Source organism: Cydia amplana, chromosome 13, assembly GCF_948474715.1.
Source record: "Cydia amplana chromosome 13, ilCydAmpl1.1, whole genome shotgun sequence".
NCBI lineage: Eukaryota > Metazoa > Arthropoda > Insecta > Lepidoptera > Tortricidae > Cydia > Cydia amplana.
In genome coordinates, this window is record NC_086081.1 from 7483672 (window position 1) to 7504571 (window position 20900).

The 20900-nt window shown below is 36.3% G+C and overlaps 1 protein-coding gene across 1 annotated transcript in view; it reads left to right on the forward strand.

Annotated features, from left to right (window-relative positions):
• The window catches only part of LOC134653406 (B-cell lymphoma/leukemia 11A), a 52419-nt gene extending 43971 nt beyond the window's left edge, over positions 1–8448 (forward strand). The window contains exon 5 of the mRNA XM_063508756.1: positions 5244–8448. Coding sequence (XP_063364826.1) covers positions 5244–7240 — 1997 coding nt within the window. The 3' untranslated portion in view covers positions 7241–8448. The remainder of the gene's footprint in view (positions 1–5243) is intronic.
• Positions 8449–20900: the final 12452 nt, after the last annotated feature.

Sequence of the window (20900 nt, forward strand, 5' to 3'; positions counted from 1 at the left end):
ATGCATTGCTGAAATCTAACAGCGATAGTACAGTGAGTCTACGGTTGTCCATTCCGGCCCGAATATCATCAGTAATCTTGACAAGGGCTGTGACTGTACTGTGACCGGAACGAAAACCAGACTGGTAAGGATTCATGAGCTCATACCTGTTTAAGAAGGACGTAAGCTGCTGATGTACCAGCCGCTCAAGAACCTTAGAGAGAAAAGGAAGAATAGATATGGGTCTATAGTCTGAGAAAGAAGATGGATTGGACTTTTTGGGAAGGGGGATGATATCAGCATCTTTCCAAGCAGAAGGAAAAATGCCAGAGGAAATAGAGCTATTAAGGATATGAGTAATGATAGGGACCAATAAATCAAGAAGAGGAAGAATCATTTTCCGGCTAATACTATCAACTCCTACGGCATTGGACGAAATGGCTAATACGTTTTTCTTAACATCTCCCTCAGTCAATTGAGTAAGTGCAAAAGGAGGATAGTCAGGAGCAGAGAAACTTGAAAGATGGTCGAGAGTTTTAGTTTTAACTGGCCCGGAGAAGGTAGCAGAAGTTGAGAAGTGTTGGTTAAGCTGAAGTAAGTCTAGATGTTTGCTAACGGAAGTTTGAGAAGACTTCCCAACTCCTACTGACCTTAGGAACTTCCAGACTTTAGCTGGCTCCCCATTCTCTACTGCACTGTGAAAGTGACGCCTTTGGGCATCACGACGCACACGACAATAATCCTATTCAAAACAAATCAGAAGCAAATTACTAGCCAACTTTAAAAAACTAAACCGCCCTCTAAAAGTACGGTCAGGCGAAAAGATCTTATCGAACAATCGATTTAAATTACGGCTCGAGCTGTAATCGGTGTAATCCGGCATCGATCGCTGTAAGCCGGGGCCGCTACTAAGTTCGTTGTTGACCGGACTTACGACACACGTCTAAAGTGACAAGTACTGGTAGAAGACACACTGCCGTATTTGAACTTCAAGATATTCACAAGAGACGACACGTACTAGATCCATTCTAGATACGTTATAGTTTAGATTTCAACTAGTTCTCTTTTGCAGCGCAATTTGGGCAACCAATGTCACTTTTACGATAGATCGTGTTAGATATATATTAGATATGAATTAGATCTCTAAGTAATATCTTGTGGAAATCGTTCAAGAGTATCTCCAGAATCGCGGAAATGTCAAATTTTACAGGTTAGATCTTAAACATATCGTTATCGTATCTTGGCGATGTCTAACAGATATCTATTACAAAATCCGAATCGGGCCCACACATTGACGTTTAATAATGAAAATCTGTAACTGTATTATGCCTACTTATTTTTACTAGCTTGTCTATAACATTAAGTGTATAAATAAATACATATAATATTCTTATACATATAAATTAAAATTAATCTTCCATAAAAACCTTTATTGCTAACGTGCAATATTGTCAGCATAGTTAAAAACTTCATCATCTTTTACACGAAGTATAAATAATGGAATAAAACAATGTAAAGCCTGAACAGTAATATATGATCATTGTGAAAAGTGCGCTGTTATTCTCATGTATAGGGTGACAGATCAGTATAGTATGAAAAAACTAGTTTCAGGAAAATTCCGCAACATGGCACGTGATTATATATTCCTGAGGCTTTAAAGTGTTCTAAAACAAAATAAACTGAGGTACCTATGCTAACGCTGTGGGTAGAAGTAAGAAAATTGATTTATACATTATTCAAAAGAAAAATGCAATCGAATTGACGGGAAATGGAAAGTCACGGAAATGAGAATTTATTCTACTTTTTCTGCCGTCGCTACCTTGATGACCAGACACAATGTACAATGCTATTAAAGGTCATAATATTTATGAGTTGGATTTCTATGAACGGTAAAATTTTAATAAATAAATACCTAGAATTTTCTACGTGAATTTTCAGCTCTCGGAATATGCTACATACTTCATTGTTATAAATAATTAATAAAACTGAATCAATAAAATAGGTAATGTATCACTACATAGTATAAAAAAGTCGCTTCCCGTGGTCTGTCCCTATATGTATGCTTATATCTTTAAAAGTACACAACGGATTTAGATGCGGTTTCTTTTAATAGATACAGTGATTCAAGAGGAAGGTTTATGTATAATTTGTTAACCCGTGCGAAGGCGGGGAGGGTCGCTAGTGTGGTGATAATACATACAGGTACTACTGATACCTACCGATATTCACTTTTTTCATGCAGATTGATAAATAAACACCGATTATTTCACATAAATAAACATAATAATATTGGGCATTAAGGCTGCCTTAAGGTGACAGTCCATTTCCAACCGCAGCTGCACTACTGTTCATTTTTCTATGGAAATTGACAGTAACAGCGACGCGTTCAGTACCAGTAGTGCAGCTGCGGTCAGAAATGGAATGTTACCCTTAAGAACAATATTTTTTCTCCAGTGCTCTAAATCGAAACAAATAAGTAGAGTTATCAAATTGATAGGTACATAAAATGTACCTATTTACCAAAAATACATTCGGAGCATTAACTCAATGGTACAAGAAAATCTGGCCGGCAACAATTTGACCGTTACAATTCAATAAGCATCTTAACAGCCCGATGTTATCGCCGCGCCCACTAGTGCTGTTATCAATGGGAACTGGCACATCGATACAAAATTACGTTTATAAGGTATCACGTATTAGTCATTTTAGCGCATTTGATAAAGATTAAAGATAAAACTGTTAAGATGACAACGGTTTTACTCGCTTAGATTTTTAGTCGCTATTGGCGACATTGTCGGGCCCCTCGGGGGTCCTTCCTCAGGCTCGCGGCGGCTACCCTTCGTGCACGAACTATATACTAAAACTACTACTACTAAAAATCTAACTAAAAACTACTAAAAACGAAAACTGCACTGGCGACTAAAAATCTAAGTAAGTGAAACCGTTGTCGCCTAAACAATTTAAAATAAGTACATATGTCTCACGAAAGTTTTCTTTAGATTAAAGATTGTATTAATATAATTATTCTGCAAAGGAACAATAATTTGACTTTGTAGTTTAGTTCAACTTGGGGTCGGGGTGCATTTACTAATCCATATTAGCGAAAACAAAAAAAAACAGGTAACAACAACAGCTTAAAATGCGTATTAAAATACCTACGACTCATTATCCTTTTTCGGTTAGGTACTTACTACTCACATTCGTCCTAACTGTAGGTATCTAGATGGGTCATACACATTTTATTGTATGTCAACTCGTTTGCGTCTTTCCTGTAGACATCGCAAAGTTATGACAATCTAAAGTTAATTTTACACTTAACATTTACATGTGTGATTATATATTTTCAGTACTTGAGACTCAAATAAGAAAACCCCGATATATGTTTCCGGGTCGTTAGCTTTTATATTGTCCACAGAAGAGTGAAAGAGTGTTTTTTTTTTCTCTTACATACTTATTTAAAAGAAGCCTTTAACATTGAGACGTGTCGGCTCCGTTGGGCCTCTATATTATAGAATTTCAATAAGTGTTACTAAACTACTAGAAATCAAAAAAACTGTACACGAATTTCGCCGTTTTAGTCAGGGGTTCCGCCAATATTGATTGAAAAACCCCAATATCCGTTACTGCATAACCCCTATCTTGAAATAGTTGCGCCCTCTTGTCACGAGTCTACGATTTTTTTCTAAAATGTGTTAGACTCGGATTTCTTTTAAAAAAAAAACAAGCAACAACGCTTGCACTCCGGGAGTGCCGATAGAAGTGAAAACTCACTTCACTATGTTACCGACGCCCGGTAACACGATACATACGTTTAGCGGAGGTATTCTATTTATTTAATATAATATTATTACTATTCTCAAATAAGATCACACTTTTTCATTGACATGTTTATTTACATACTGCCATGACAACGTCAAATTATTTGAACATAGGTAAAGAGTCTTGAAAAGGAGTCCGCAACATAAATGTCAAATAACATTGAGTTTTTCTTTATTGATTTAAATGCCATCTAAATTATGAGTGGCCATCTAAACCTTACGCCCCTTACGGTCACGTGATCGCCTTACGCTGTCTCGAGTTTATCATTTTTTTCCCACCTCAAAAACTGCCCAGCGCCGCTAAAGAACTTTTCACTTCAAAAAAATTCCTATAAAAATAGATAACATTTCGTCCCATCACTAGTTGAGAACGTTATTGTCTCCACAATAAAATGTGGCCCGCGCTCACAATGAGCAATCAAATTACTGTCAAAACTCCGCCTGGCACCGCCGGTGCTTGACCAAGCGTCCACTGCGTAACTTCTGAGCTTGAACATTATGTTCGTTTTTTAGCATTAGAAATAAGGTAAACAATCTTGATATGTCTTTTAATATAAAAACACATTTTAAAAATAACTTACGGCAAATATGTAACAATTATGAATCTAATACGATCATTTATATTCTTCTGCTTTCATAAGTAATAGTTACTGATTTTTAAAAAGCGTTTTTCAATTAAAAGATATGTCAAGATCGCTTACCTTCCTTCAAGTTCTTTCTAATGCTAAAAAAACGAACTAAGGAAACAATACATTATTTTTGTTATTGTTTTGACTACTCGGTACTAGCCGAATGAAATTAATCAATTATATTATATGTTTAACCCGTAACTATATTAATCATTAAATTATATTAAATGTCTCGTAGTCTTACTTGTTCCGTATCAAAAGTATTTTGTTGTCTGTAGGTGTACCTTTTGTTTTAATCAGAATCTATGTACCTATCAGTTACAATACAACTGATGATTTGACTACTTATATTTCTCTCGTACTTACCTAAATAAAATAAAAGTAGTTAGTTTTATCTTAAACTTATCACGGGTCATCCAAACTGCATAATATGTTACAATCTGGTGACACATATGAAATATGAAAATTAAACACTCACGCGTTTTATTTTTCCCATCCGGGATAATGTTACATAGATTTCAATATCAACACTGGGCCGGTACGTGATCCCGGCCCCGTATATTTCATAAGATTTTAGAGGTGCATGAATCTTGCGGGACACGGAGCAGCGATCATTCACGGCCGCCGACGTACCCGGCCCTCGGACCTTCTCATTAGCATGCGCGCCACGCACACTCCCTAGGCCCAACACTACGATATGTGAGAGCTATTACTAGACACTTTACCCGTGTTAATATTGCTGTAAATCTTCTATTGGAAACCTTTTCCCTAAGAGATTAGTTTTCATATTTTTAAAGTTTGTTTTCTTTGCCCACAGAGCCGAGCAACTACGTGTGCTCCACTTGCAAGGCGCGCGTGCATTCGGCGTGGAGGCTGCTGCAGCACGTGCAGCATGTCCATGGAGTCAAGATATACGTGGATAATGCTCCACAGCAGCAGCTCAATAAGCAGAACCATTCCTCGTCGAGCACGTCTTCTTCGAGCTCAGGGTGCTCGTCAACTGGCGCGCCGCTCCCGCCACCGTCACTTCGCCATCACCCGTTACTACCTCCTCCGGATATGCATTCGCCTTTCGGAGTCGGTGGTCTCTTAAGAATGCCACTCCCAGGAAGCTTACCACCGCTGGCTCATCCTTCAGTTCCTCCGGCGCCACTTTTCGCGCGACCAAACCATCACGACCATAGGTTTAGGATGGAGCAACTTGTATCAGAGCAATTTCGCCACCATGGGATCAATTTGGCTGCGGCCGCGGCAGCAGTAGCGGCCAACTCCCTCCCACCTCACCAACCGTTCCCATCACCGGCAGACCGGCCACCCGTCATACCGACGTCGGTCTCCTCTCGGGACAGAGTACCTCCAGTATCACAACCACTATCACTTGAACCCCAGCTGGATTTTTACTCGCAGCGCTTGCGGCAACTGGCCGGTACGACCAGTCCAGGGGCGGCCACAGGCAATTCGAGCTCTCCTAGCCCCAGGAAGCATTCGCCGCCGTTCGCTTCCCCGTCGCCCTCCCGAGTCGGTCAGACTCCACCGGTGGGCGCCGGACCCGGGACGGTGGACGCGCCCCGCGACGCTTCGAGGCCCCATAGCTCGACGTCGCCGGAGCGCCGCGCGGAGCCGCCGATCGCGGACGCGCCTCCAGATCGCCCGTCTTCGACTCCGTCTGCAAAACGCAATAATGACGAGGCTGTACATTCCTGTGAGTTCTGCGGAAAGAAGTTCCGCTTCGAGAATAATTTAATGGTGCATCGCCGCACACATACCGGCGAAAAACCGTACAAATGTAGTGAATGCGACGAAGCGTTCGAGAAAGTTTCCAAATTAAAAAGGCACATGAAAGTGCATAGAGGTACTGATGCCAATACGGAAGATGGAGAATCTGGCGGTGACACCGGTGAGGATGACTCAGATGAAGATCTCGAAGACGAGGAGTTAGATGGTGAGGATGAAGAAGATAATGAGGATGGCGAAGACGTTGAGGAAGCTGAGGACTTAACTGTATCAAATAGCAGTGCTCCTTCCGCACCACCCCGAAAACAATCTCTTCCTCTTCCCGCTCATCCCCCTTCCGCTTCCGTTGTTGGTGAACTAATGGATAAATTCGGTTTATCAAACATTGCTCAATACAGCGAAGCTTTCAAACAGGCATTACAGGAATCGGGAAACTCGCTTAAATGGCAACTGGCAAAGGACCGTGACAATAACAATGGTCCTTCCAGCGATAAGCCAAACGGCATGCCCCCCACTGCTGCATTACGGCTAAAGGAAGAATTCGCAAAGATGCCGCCGCAACCACACCCTTTGTTTAATCCTTTTGAAAATCCGTTTGAAGCTTCCAAGCGGATGAAGTTAGATATGGACCGAGGTGAGGGTTGGTGGCTGCCAACGTTACACGCGCAACGACCACCAGAAAATATTTTCGATGGCCTCAAAAACACCAGCAACGGTCTCTTACAAAACCCTCTCTTGAAGTCGAAAGAAGGACGACGAAATGACACTTGCGAATACTGCGGGAAGGTATTTAAGAACTGCTCAAATCTGACAGTCCACAGGCGATCTCATACTGGTGAAAAACCCTATAAGTGTGAATTATGTTCGTATGCGTGCGCTCAGAGCTCCAAGTTGACCAGGCACATGAAGACGCACGGTCGTTTGGGAAAGGACGTGTATCGCTGCCGGTTTTGTGAGATGCCCTTCTCAGTACCGTCAACACTCGAGAAGCACATGCGTAAGTGCGTCGTGAATCAGAGTAACGGTGCAGCGTTAGCTTTGTCCGACGACTCGAACGCGTGTCGAGAAGAGGCCTCGTGACTCTACCCGTGGGGCGGTCTCCGCCTACCGCCGCCTGCGCCGCCCAGCCAGATATTTTAGGCCTAAAATCGTTGCGTTTCTCATCGCTTGAATCACACTAACGTTCTAGTCTTAAGAATTGAATTGGTTGGCGAATGATTGCAATATTAGCCCGAGAGCTTCCGCACCGAAGGGCATTAACTTTATTTATATCTTAAGTGACATATCGTATAGGCCTGAGCTGAACCAGTGTTGAGCAGTTCCCGTTGCATTGTTAATGTTAGTTTGCGAATTATGTTTTTATTTTGAGGCTGTACTGTTCATTTTCAATGATCTTTAAATGTTACATTCGATTGATCTTTGTTTGACATGTTTTAATTTATAGAAAATGTGGAAACCAATGCCAAAGTTAAGCTATGTTGATTTAATGTATGGTTTAGTTGTAAGCTGTATAGTGTCAATTATGAATAGATTTTTCCAGTATTTTCTTAGGATCTTCATAGTTCGGTAGCATGTACGTGTTTGGGAGTAAGTTGTTTGGTATTTTTCGGGTTTACTGTACAATAATAAGCAAATGTTTCCTATCTTAGTTAAGACCTTGTAAATAGTAGCTATAAGTATGATATGTAAATCGAGTACCTATTGATGTTCATATTTATAGAAGACAAGATGTTTCGGAAATTATAGAAAATAAATAAACGAAATTTGGAAAATACGGTGAGTTTCCTGTAATCGATATTTTAAGTATTGTAGAAAGCAAAATTGGAATCGATTTTAAGTGTACGTGTTATAGTAATTGCGTAAATCTAAATTTAATTAGTGTTTAAATTAATCAAAATGAATCTATGGGAGAAGCATTAGACCTTAGTTTCGTGTTCGAGTCGAGCCGACGAGAGCTAGTTTCTTTGTTAAGACTGACAAAATAATTCCAGTTTTGTTTTTAAAGACGTTTCGTGATTTATGGAACCTTTCACTCGTACCTAAATTAGTCCAAGTGTGAAATCTTTCAGTATACGTACTTAATGTAAATTATGATAGAATTTATATTAGATAAATATGTAAGGAAATTATAGCAGGGTTTTGTCTCCAGTCGTAATGTCTATGGTATTCAAATTGCTTAAGGCCTCTTCAGTCTACTTGGTTGATGTTTATGATCTTATTTGTTAAGATTTGAATCAAACCTTGTCTGGACAGGTCTTAGGCATGTAATTATTTTCTGTTTCCCCATACATTCAGTCAAATTGTCATTTCTGTCACTTAGGTACACTGTTAGAATCTGTTTGCATTTCCTTTTAGTCTTCATAAAAAATATTTTTAAAAGTCAGTCAATAAACCTTTTCTGTAGCGAATTCAATAATGTTTTCTAATAAAGCTTTATTTACTGACTGTATCACATAGGTATATGGAGCTTGTATTATTTCGTTTTTTGAAACCGGCAATTTTTCAAACCTCAAATTAACAACACACATCAAGCTCATACGATAAAATCCTGAAAAATTTACGGTTTTAAAATACAATACAAAATCGATTGCATGGATTTTATGAAAACACCACTGTATTGAATTTCCTTGATATGAATGACATACGGAGACAAAATAGTAAAACAAAAAACACTAAGACAAATTTTATTGTGTAACGACGTGAAATATGAACTGTTTTTATTATATTTCATTTTTATTATTTTTATTTCAATAAATATCCACGATTTGTTAATCAACTTCTCTGTTTTCTTTCAGACCCCTTAATTTTAACTATAGGTACCAATCACAATGAGCCTCATTCGATCTAAAAACCGAGATCTATCCAACCCAGATCCAACCACGCTTTGTATCGTTTCATTCAAATATGAGTAAGTACTTAGGCAAGATCTCTCAAATGTGACTTTCTACTATCTCGGTTTCTTACGGTGTCAAAGTGATTTTTATTTCATCGGGTTTGAATCCTGGTAAGGGCATTTATTGTACATATTAATCACGAATGTTCGTGAGTTATGTATCTAACTAAGTATGTCACCTAGAACCAGGGATCGGAACCGGCTTTTTGCAAAAACTTCGAAATAACCATATATTTCGAATTATTTTATACTCCAAATGTAGGACTCAGTTGTGTTTTTAGGCAACGACTTCGTATTATTAGATTGCCCAATTAGAAATGAAATAATTAACAAGGAACGAAAAAATACCGGGTTCGTTCCCGTACAAAAAATACCGGTATCTGATCCCTGCCTATTAGAACCCATTTGGTTTGCTAACTTTGGGACTATTACGGCCGATCTCCCCTTGTAAGATTACAATATTATTTTATACAATACGAGCAAAGACCAGAAAGTTGAATTTTCCAGACAAAGTAAAAATAATTATAATATATGATCCTGTTCCTTTAAATATCCTAAAACAGTTGTAGAATAAACATATTGTGAACAGATTTTCCCTTCGAATAAAAAACGGACCCTGGAACTAACAAAAGTGTAGGTGGGGCCATTTTATATAGTTTTACACTGCGCTTTTTAATAGGGAATCTTAATGTTAATTATACTCAGAATCCCGAGCTCTTTCGATCCAAATTGGAGCAAAAAAGTGTACCAACATATCCATACATTTTTCTATCTTCCCATTCCGTTAACGTCATACAAAGTCTAGATGAAAAATGGTAACAGAATTAAATAATAATTAAGGGACACTTTTTTTCCAACTAGGATCGAAAGAGCACGTAAGAAATATCATAAAAAAGTCCAAATTAAAAAAAAGCTTAATATACAACTTGAAATAAAAAACCCGTAGCCGAGCAATCTCAGCCGCAAGGCGTGCGGTACGATTTTGAAGCATAGATTATCAACAGAAGGCGACTATTTTTTACAAACTTTTATTTAGGTCAAAATTGCTGACAGTACTATGATAGGGTCAAAATTTGCAATATATTTCAATTATTCCTGGCCGTCTATCGGACTAAGGTATACTCAGAAAAGACCGGTGATGATGCAGTAGGTATTATGATGACATCGAGCTGATTCTGATGATGGATACCGAAGGTACAGCGGGGGAAGGGGCAGGTATAAAACAACAACAACGCAACGTCGTTTTGTGTTTTCTTTTATATTATGTATTGTTTGTGCTTACGAATAAATTATATTCTATTCTATTCTATTAAGGGCCGATACAGTCTGACTGCAACCGGGTGACTGCAAATTGTATGGAAACTGCACGCCAACTGCAACGTCAGCGTGCAGGTCTTACAAGTTCTAAGAGGAAAGTGAAAGAAGTCACGTGACCAAATCTCCAAACAAACGTAGTCCTTATTACCCTCTAGCATTAAAGAAAATATTTTACGCAATTTGTATATACCAGATGTGCCTTTTAGTTTGATTTTTATTTTCGATTTTTTTTTAAATTTGTACGAAATTAGTTCCGGCTCCTAATAATAATAAAAAAAGAAACAAAGGGGCTTATCTACGGTTAAAACACAAATAAAAAAAAACCATTTATTTCGTTAAATAGTACAACATAACACTCTCATGGTTAGGACTTCCTAGTAAGTATGTATAATAGGTGTGCCTGGCCTGAGGAACATTCTTTCAGGAGCTTGTTCTTTCAATAAAACTATATTTTTTTGGAAAATTTATTTAGGTTATGTTGAATAATACTCGTACGTGTTTATTAGCCAAAATTCTATGAAGTGGAACTTGAGTAACACAATAACTTAAATAATAGGTAGATAGGTACATACCTACACAAATATAGGTACATTGAATTTTTTTTACTTTAGTCGATTGAAAAGATTATTTTACTGTAAAACTATCAAAAAACACGAATAGCCTCATTCAGCAATTTGAAAAGTCTAAGACAAGACATTCAACGGAGCTTGAAACTTGGGGTTACTTGCGCCATCTACCGTCGAGTAGCGGAAACTAGCGGAGGGTTGAAACTTGTTGGAAAAGTTTTAGCGCGTGGTCCAAAGTAAAACGCGACTTGCCAGATAATAATTATAATAATTTATTCATTCATTTGGTATAAGTATACATAGTTTGCGTTTTTAATTTATTCAATAAACTTTTCTCTTTACATCAATTGTATGTATCTCTGTTGCGCCCTGCCAAGAATGCCGTTTGGCATTAAGTCTGTTATTTGCTCATTGTTACAATAGTAATGTAGTATACATAAATAAATAAATATAATATATAGAACACCTATTAGGAAAGGTTAAAGAGTTTTAATTCATAATAATTTATTAACATATCGTTATATTTCTATATTTTCATTTAAAATGCAGTTTTATTTATTATGTAGGTATGTGAGATATTTACATTCATAATGTAATTGTATTAATTTAAAAATTTAAAGTTACATTATCTAGGTAATTATTACTTGTGTTTTTTATTTCCTTTTTCTTTGTTCAGTTAAATAACAATGAAAGCTTTACCTACCCTTTTGTTTCAAATTATTTCAATGGAATTCATAATAAAACAAGGATCAAAGTTTTAGGAAATGTTCCTAGGTCGATAGTTTTAGTGGTAGATATTTTCTCAAACTTCTTCTAATTTGTTTTAATAGAATTAAATCTTATAAGATTTCAAGGTTCAAACTTTAAAGCACATCGATTGGTGACCAATTAGTACAATCAGATTCCTGTAGATGGCAGAATTAATACATTGTCTATTGCATACTAGATGTCGCTAGTATGGAAGTTGAAGTTGTCTTAGAAGAACAAGATTGCAATAAAACAGCAATAAGTATATTTTAAGGAATTTGGTAAAAATAATAGATAAAATAAATAATTGATATAGCTGGTCAACCAGATTTTGACAGTAGAAAAAGGCGGCAAATTTGAAAAATGTAGGCGCGAAAGGATATCGTCCCATAGAAAATTTGAATTTCGTGCCTTTTTTTACTGACAAGATTTGGTTGACCAGCTATATTCTTTATGATAATAATGATCTGCACTATTGCCAACAAAACCAAAAGGATGGGTATTAATATGATCTTAGCAAGTGTTTGTGTAGGTACGTATTCTTAATACCTATTATGTTAAAGAAATGTATTATAACACCCCTGGAGTTGCAGGTGTTCATAGGCTACGATGACCGCTTACGATGAGATGGGCTATATGCTTGATATAGTATGTTCTATAATATTTAATATTGCAGGCATTTTAGGTCAAACAGAAGTTCTTGTATCTCTATTTATTTTTAATGCAAATTTTATTCAAAACTAGAACTAGTTTTATTCCCTTCCTCAATCCCCGTAGACTGTGATGTTAAGTACTTCATAAGTTCATAGTGCTCCACAATTCCCCATCCATTTCAGACTCATCAGTATAAGAGTGATATACAATCAATACAATCATCCATAATTATAAGAGACTTGCTTCTGCCCGCGACTTCGTCTGCTAGATGATGATGATTGATAAAAACTATCCTATGTCCTTCCCCGGGCCTCAAATTATCTCCATACCAAAGTCCAACTAAATCGGTTCAGCGGTTTAAGAGGTAACATACAAAGCAGACCGTATTAGAGTGTGGGTTTCGAGTTCGAGGTCTTATTTAAACTGGTTTGTTTCGAATGCTATAGTTCGTTTTTTTTAGCATAAGTAATAAGGTAAACAATCTTGATGTGTCTTTTAATTGAAAAACACATTAAACACTTTACACAAGTAAGTTACGGCAAATATGTAACAATTATGAATCTAATACGATCATTTATATTCTCCTGCTTTCATAAGTAATAGTTACTGATTTTTAAAAAGCGTTTTTCAATTAAAAGACATGTCAAGATCGCTTACCTTCTTTCAAGTTCATTCTAATGCTAAAAAAAAACGAACTATAGGTAAGCATGAGAAATATCAACCCTGACCACCGACGGGCTTTTTCTACGTTCATAATGGCGTATCAGTCCTGTTTTGTTAGTGAATTTAACTACTTTTTTGTTACAAAGCGGCACTGAGCAACTCAGTAAGCATGCCTTTTGGTTTTATTATCGCGGTGCATTGCAGTTTGAATAACTTGAAGTAACTCTGGAACAGTCTAGTAGTCGACACGAAGTATTTCTATGAACAATTAGGGTACATTCGGGTAATTCTTAGTACTTAAAAATGTCGTCTAATTTCGAAAAACACCTATAATTCCATCATATTAGAGTTCATATTTATATTACCCGATTCCGACGTCTTTACTTAGATGTCTCTACATCGGAGTGGTTCACACACATTTTATTGTATGCTTAACTCGTTCGTGTCTTTCCTATAAACATCGCAAAAAGCTATTTTTTACGCTGCACCCGGGGCGGGATACCTAATTTTTTTCGGTACTTTAGACTCAAATAAGGAAAACTTCATATAGGTACTTAAGTAGGTATATACCCGAAGTACTTACCCGAATCGTTAACTTTTATTGTATTGTCCACAGAAGTGACCTTTTTCTGTAAAGAAGTAATTGACTGTCATAAATCGTAATTTACATACTTGTTTTAACTTACCTTTTATTTTTTTACCGCTCAGTGATCTTTAAATTACAACGTATAGAAATTAAAACCTAAAATTTTTAGTAGGTAGGTAAGTATGTGCTACTTGAGTGTGTGAGGAACGAGCTAATACGACAGATAATAATGTATTTCCTAACATCAAAGTAAACATAATCTCATTATAAACACCACGCCGCCCTTTAATTCCTCATACGGCAAAAATCCAACAAGAATATTAACCCCTCAAAAGCCCGAGGGAAATTCCAGTTGGACATAAACACCCTATCGTCCGATAAGACCCGATAACCCATGTGCGGGTGACCAATGGGCATTGGGCATTGGACAGTAAGAGCCACGCCCCGCTGGACAACGGGCAGTGGGGGCCATTTGGGGTTGAATTAGTTTTTAATATTTGAAGTGTATTAGTGAAAGCGCTATTGATTTTTGTGTTTAGTTCGGAAAGTTTTAATCGATAGGTAAGGGTTAGGTAAGTGCATCAATAGGTGTTTAATAAAACACTATTAAATGTGTGTTTTAATAATTTATTACATTTTTAGATTGTTACCAAATAGAAATACATAGTAGATAATGAAAAAAAAAAATTAAAAAAGTACTATATTATTTAAAAGGTACCCTTTTTCGCGTTATATATATATGAGACGTATATAGATTTTAGGAAAGAGTTGTTCATAGGTAATAATTATAGGTAACTAAGTATTACAATATCGTCGAGTGACAATACGTTTGTGCCATACGCCACTTACATTGGTTTACAAGAGAGCGAAAGGAAGCTATAATTTTTTTTTTACGAATAGTTTTACATTTAAGAAATATTGAACTTATTTATCATTTAGGCACATATGTGTACTATTTATAGTACCATACAAATATTGTGAATATAGTGGTAATAACGAAATAAAAGGATTTTTATTATTTCCATATCCGTTTTTGATCAGTAAATGTTAATCGTACAATGTATGATATGACACACTTTTGTGGTAATTTTCTGTTAACATAGTGTATTATCCTATAGTAAAATATGGATATGGCACAAACGTATTCTCAGCCGGCGATATGTATTATGTAACTATAAAATTCTCTTGATCAAATTCGCGATATTAAAATAATATCTTGCTGGAAACATTTATTGAACAATATATCTACAGATTCCTACCCGAAACTTTGTTAACAAGCTTTAAAAACGTTGCAAAATTATTATTATTATTTTATGGTAAAATCTATTGCATCGATGCATTATAATAAATTTTGACCATCTGCTATTTTAACAATGCAGCTTTTGCGAATGGTTTTTGCAACATTACAAGGGTTGTTACAAAAAAACCTGTTTTATATTTGCATTCATAACTTTCACATGGGCACCGGTTTTCAAATAAATCCAAGTAGACTATTCAAAAATTATATATTGGTTTATTACGTACCTACTGACTCTCATTTTTCACCAACTGAACAAACATTGTCTGTAGGTGTGCAAAACTAAACGGTTATATATGAATGCTTATTATTAAATTAAAGTGCATACTCCAAAAATACTATAAGCATAGTTATTAAGTTTTGCCGTAATCATTTAAGTACATAAATACGATAGGTATACCTAAATAAGGAAATAAGACAATTTACATTGAGCATAATATTTTTTTCCAATACTTATCAGTTTAATCATAATAATCATAATCATAATAAATTGGTATCAAACTGTACACGAGCACGTACCTACTAAATAAATATGATCTTAAAATAAATTATTAGACCTACTTTAGGTAGGTGCTTACCTAGGTACTGTTATGGTAACTTCTTAATAAAATTATTCCTCAAACGACGGTCAGTATACTCAGTATCAAATACAAAAAATAAAACTAATATACTCGTAAGCATTAATTTTGAGAATAATAAAATTATGTATTTGTCTAACAAATCAGTAACCCGTACAAAATGCTCAACATTTAAGTATGACACATAATTCCAAACAAATAACTTATCGACACATCAACACTAACCATAAAAATAACACGAGACACATGTTTCACAAATACAGTATTATTATGAGAAAATAGCGTTTTAGGGCACGCGTTTACAGAAAACGGGAATGGGTCGCTGGGGTCAGCAGGGGCGCAGGGAAAGGGTTGAGCCCCAACTGGCCATGTGGCAGCGCGTGGGTTGAGCGGGTACCTATCTACTTTGGTAGATACTTTTATTTAATAATTATGCTTTTTTGTAAAATCGTATAGGCATTTGTGAGAGTGTTGTATAACGATGCGGTGTTCTTCTTGCCTTATATTACTTTATACATTTTTGTACCTGAATTTTTTATATTTTTTTAAGAGATAGGTGACAGTTTACAAATGGTTGTTGAATAAGTACTTAAGCTTTTAAAGATACAAATTATGTTACTATAAACTTTAGATAACGATTAAAAAAGACGGTTTTTAATTCGTAGCCACTGGTTAGAGCGAAGAAGCAACAATGGCAAGCGCTTATTTTGTCTTTTTACATTCGTTGAGTTACAGACCATTCTAGCCTGAAAGAAATATCACTATTGTGAATATTTATTGCATTTTCTTACTTTGTAAGTACTAGGGTCAGACAGTATTTGAGCTTAGTTTGAGCGTTAGTTCAGACATTCGCTCCACGCCGCAGTAATTGCCGGTGCAAATGAGACGCGTCACGCAGCCACCGCGCCTGGACCGCCGCACCTTACACTGAAAAGCGTCGTTTACGTTACAAAACGAGGCCAAACTGTAAACTGTTGGCCTATCTGTCAGCTACGATCGCATATATTATATCGCATCCCGCTGAAAAAAATGCTGTTAAAATAATAACCTCTTTGTGAATTTGACAATTTACGTCCAAGGCGGACGGATAAACTAAAGGGAAGTGTCCATGTGTCGGCGACCTGACTTGATCGATGTTTTTCTAGCTTAAGACATCTAATATAAAATGTGATTTTTACACTTAGAAACGAGACGAGTTGTAAGCTTTAGCATAGATCATCGTAAACAGTAAAAAATATATAATTATGAAACCATTCTAGACAAACTATAAAGTCAAACAACCGTCTTCCATAAATATAATTTTTTGCTATTGAGTTTGTATTGAGTTCAGTATTAGGTACCTAAACCAGCTCCATCTTAATGATAATGAGTAGATATCCCTACCACGTCAACTGTGCGCCGCACTTTACAACAAAATGTCTCCCTTTCACCTTCTGCTTTCGCTTGGGTAATCTTATTTCCGCGCTATTCAAAGGATCATCATCTCATTAGCCATAGAGCTAAGGTCCAAACTCCTGAGGCAGATTTGGGGGACTTAAAATGTATTACCTTTTATTGTGATCCTCAACACGGATTAAGAGAGAGCGTGGTTTTGAATTTTGATTCGGATTGTAGCACTCATCTTGACCAGTTGAGAATGAGCTCTCACGTCTTATTGGTCACCTTGTTTCTAAATGCTTGTCAAAGTTTCGGCGGGAATAGAGAGATCAAATTACGCAGGTTATTCTGTAACTATGCGCACCTATTTTGCCTATTGCTTTGATTACATTCTACAGAATGGTTTTTAATGAAGATTTTGAATGTTTGAGGCGTGGTTAAGAACACTTTGGAACCTTTGTGGCGAATCTCTTGAATAACATTGAGTCCAGTTTTGTGAAGCAATTTAGTAATATAAGAACTGTAGGTACCGTAAAACGGGGTGAGTAGGCTTCGCGGGGAGAGGTGGGTTATGAATGGGGAGAGAAGGTTTGAGAGGGGGGTGAGAAGGGATTTTAAGGCTACTGCTACAAAAATAATGTATTCCAATTTAAAATGGAGCTATAGTAATACGCATAATAAAAAAAAAACGATCCAACAATCTTCCAAAATCACCTTTGTATGAAAACCCCTCTCACCCCAAATACGAGGCACTACGGGGTGAGGTGGGTTTTCCTCTTTATCGTCAAAGTTATGAAATGGAACTACCCAAAATAAAATAAAAAGTAAAACATAAACGTCCGGACTCCGGAACACTTATTATATACACCATTCAGTTTTCATATGTAAAAATAAAATGTTATCGAGGTTTGAATTTCAGTTTTGACCCTACTCACCCCATTTTAGCGTATTAAATGTCACAATGTTTAGGTTTTTTTTGTTTTTTAATAAGCACGTACACTACAAGCTACTAAAAGTGTCGTTACTGATAAGAACTGAATTAGAGATGCAAAAATACGCAGGTGTCTGTAATTTCCTTACACCTTCCACTTTTTTTCTGTTACTAGACTAATCTAGAATACCTAATCAATACCTAAGTATGACGCTGACTTTAATACTATACTACTAATCTGTACGTCGGAATCAAAAAGCATATTATGTAGTAAACAACATCGGTGACGCACAAAAAAATCTGAATTAAAATGAATTCTTACTTTCCGTCAACATGCAGTTAATCTTAACTTTCTAAACCGCTACCTACCTCGGTCCTACACATTAGTATTTCATCCACCCATACAAAGGTAGACACCCCCGGGGTAAATAACAAAGAAATATATAGCACAAAAGGTTCCGGGAGGGAATGTGGACAATTTTACACGAGTATTTAGAACCCCACTGTCCAACGGTCTCGGAAAATGGCTGAGTTAGAGCTGCCCTCATTTTATCGATGGACTTCCTTTGTATTTTTTTATTTAAACTTGCATATATTTTGTAACTGTTCAAATTCAGTTACAATTTTAAATAGTTTTTTTTAACATAAAACTTATTTTATAAACGACGACACAGAAACATGACTATTAAACATCCCATTTAACATAAAACTTATTTTATAAACGATGACACAGAAACAAGTCTATAAAAATCCCACTGACCGGCAGCTCAGCGACAGTTTGGTTTGACTGATCTGAATTTTACTTTATTTTACATTTGACTTTGTTTTTATTTTAATACTTACCTGTATTTATCTGGATTTTCCATCATGCGTGATACTTACTTGCGACATAGAGAAAAAAATACATAGAGTTCTCACTCCATACATCAGTTTTAGTACCAAAAAGACTATTAGCATCTAGCATCGAGTAGCAGTACTGATAGTTCCGCTACTCGATGCTAGATGTAGACACTGAAATTAATAGTCTAACTTATGTATGGAGTGAGCAGTCTATGTATTTTTTTCTCTATGCTTGCGATTACTACTTCATACTTTTAAATAATATTTACTTAAGTCAAAGAAAACTTTCAAATATATTTTGTGGATGTTTCCGTGTCAATAAACAAATACCCTAATACTATCTCACGGTCACGGAAAATTGTCGACATAGTGCAACCTGCCTGCCATATCGATGTAGAAATTGGTTTCTTAATAGAGTACCTTAAACAACTTTCTTGAGTTACCTATACAATCTTTATCATTTGCTAAGCAAAATTATTTAAGAGCCAGTAAGCTACCCTCACCCGAATATTGAATAGCGAATAAGTTTTATCGACACCACAACTATCGATAAACTTCCAACTCGAGACACCATCATCAACACCGCATTCGGAAAATCTACACTTAACCGAAGAGCCAGCCCACCCATTTATCCTTACACTCGTCCTGGGGGGAGGGGGGCTGACTAATTCGGGGGGGGGGGGGCAAAGGGCAACGCAAGCTAAGCGATGTAGCTCTTATTGCCCCTTTGTGAGATTTTTGTACGATTTACACATTTGTTTTGAACTTTGATTAAGGAAGTGTTATAATTAAAAAAAGAGTTTGTTTTCGTAGTAATAGGTATATATCATAATAAGGTATCGTAACAAATCTTTTTACCTACCTACTTTGCTATTGCTAAAATAATTATAACGATAGATAAGTGCATAAATAAATACACAAATAATCACTTTATATAAAATAAAATAAATCAAACCTGGGTAAGGCTAGATAATAATAGAAAACACAATTTCCAACAGAAAAACTGACTTCAAAATAATAAAGACTAGTTTTTTTTTACAAATGGCCACGGACATTCAAGATTATAATTTTCTGCAGGCTACCAATTTTCACAACGTTAGTGACCTAATACCTTCCTTATAAATATGTATAATCATTTAAGTAGACGAACCAAAGTTAACCCAACACCCTCTGTTTTTAACCGCCAAAGGTCCACGGCTCTCTCAAAGTAAGGTTCGAAATAAATTACAATCAGCCTTCATACATACCCCCCTCCCCCCAGTAGGAGGGGGTTCCGGGCCATCAGTTTGGCCACGGCAATTCAGATGATGAATTAATCCACCAAATGTGACGGTATCACTTAGCCCTAATGTACGGGTATAATGTTACCCGAAAATTTCGCCCAACCGGCCCTTTAAAATCCCGGTTTAATGTTGTCTTTTGTTTTCTTTATGTGGCACGTTGTGCATTGTTTTGGTTTAGTTTGAGCCGGATTTTTCGGGGCAATTAAGATACTTGGGGTATCTACCGACCAATGTACAACAATACCTTGCAAATAATTTCTAAAATACATACATAATTTCAAATTGAATTTAGATGAAAAGTCTGTTTCTAGGTATAATATAAAAAAAATTAAAATGTATTATTTTATAGGTACAGTATACAAATCCAAGATTTACGTTAATAAAAACATTTTTTAACTTTCCTTGATTCACTTATGGACAAATACATACCTATAAAAATTCACACAAAATAACAGAAAATAATATTTTATTCGTTTTTGAAATTCTGATACAGTAATAGGTAACTAGGTTTAACCAAATGATGCGTGCTAATAACATTAACTTTAAGTAACTTATACAGATAACATGTCTAATTATGCTCAAATTATATGTTTCCCTAACAAACAGCAAAAATCGCTAAAACAGAGCATCTCAATCGCGGCACAGTAACAGTGAAGTGTTCAGAATAAAGGTGTTGTTTTAATTACATTATCAGCGCGGCACACGCGTGGGGGTGGACCCTACTCACGGCCTGAAAGACATTCAAATAATAGTCTTTGGAGAAAAGTGGGATGTGAGGGCGGTAGCGATAGGAACTGGTATTTTGGGAAGTTGTTAGTTGGGTAAGTAAATTTAAAAGTTTCATCATTTTAGACAAGTAATTAACAAAATATAAAACTATATTTGCGTAGTTAAAATTACTGTTTAATTATTAACAAAACAACAAATTTGCAACTAAAATGATCAATAACTTTTACTACGCTGTGCCGTTCGTAGCGTGCCGTGGTTCGTAGCAAGTAGTAGCTACGA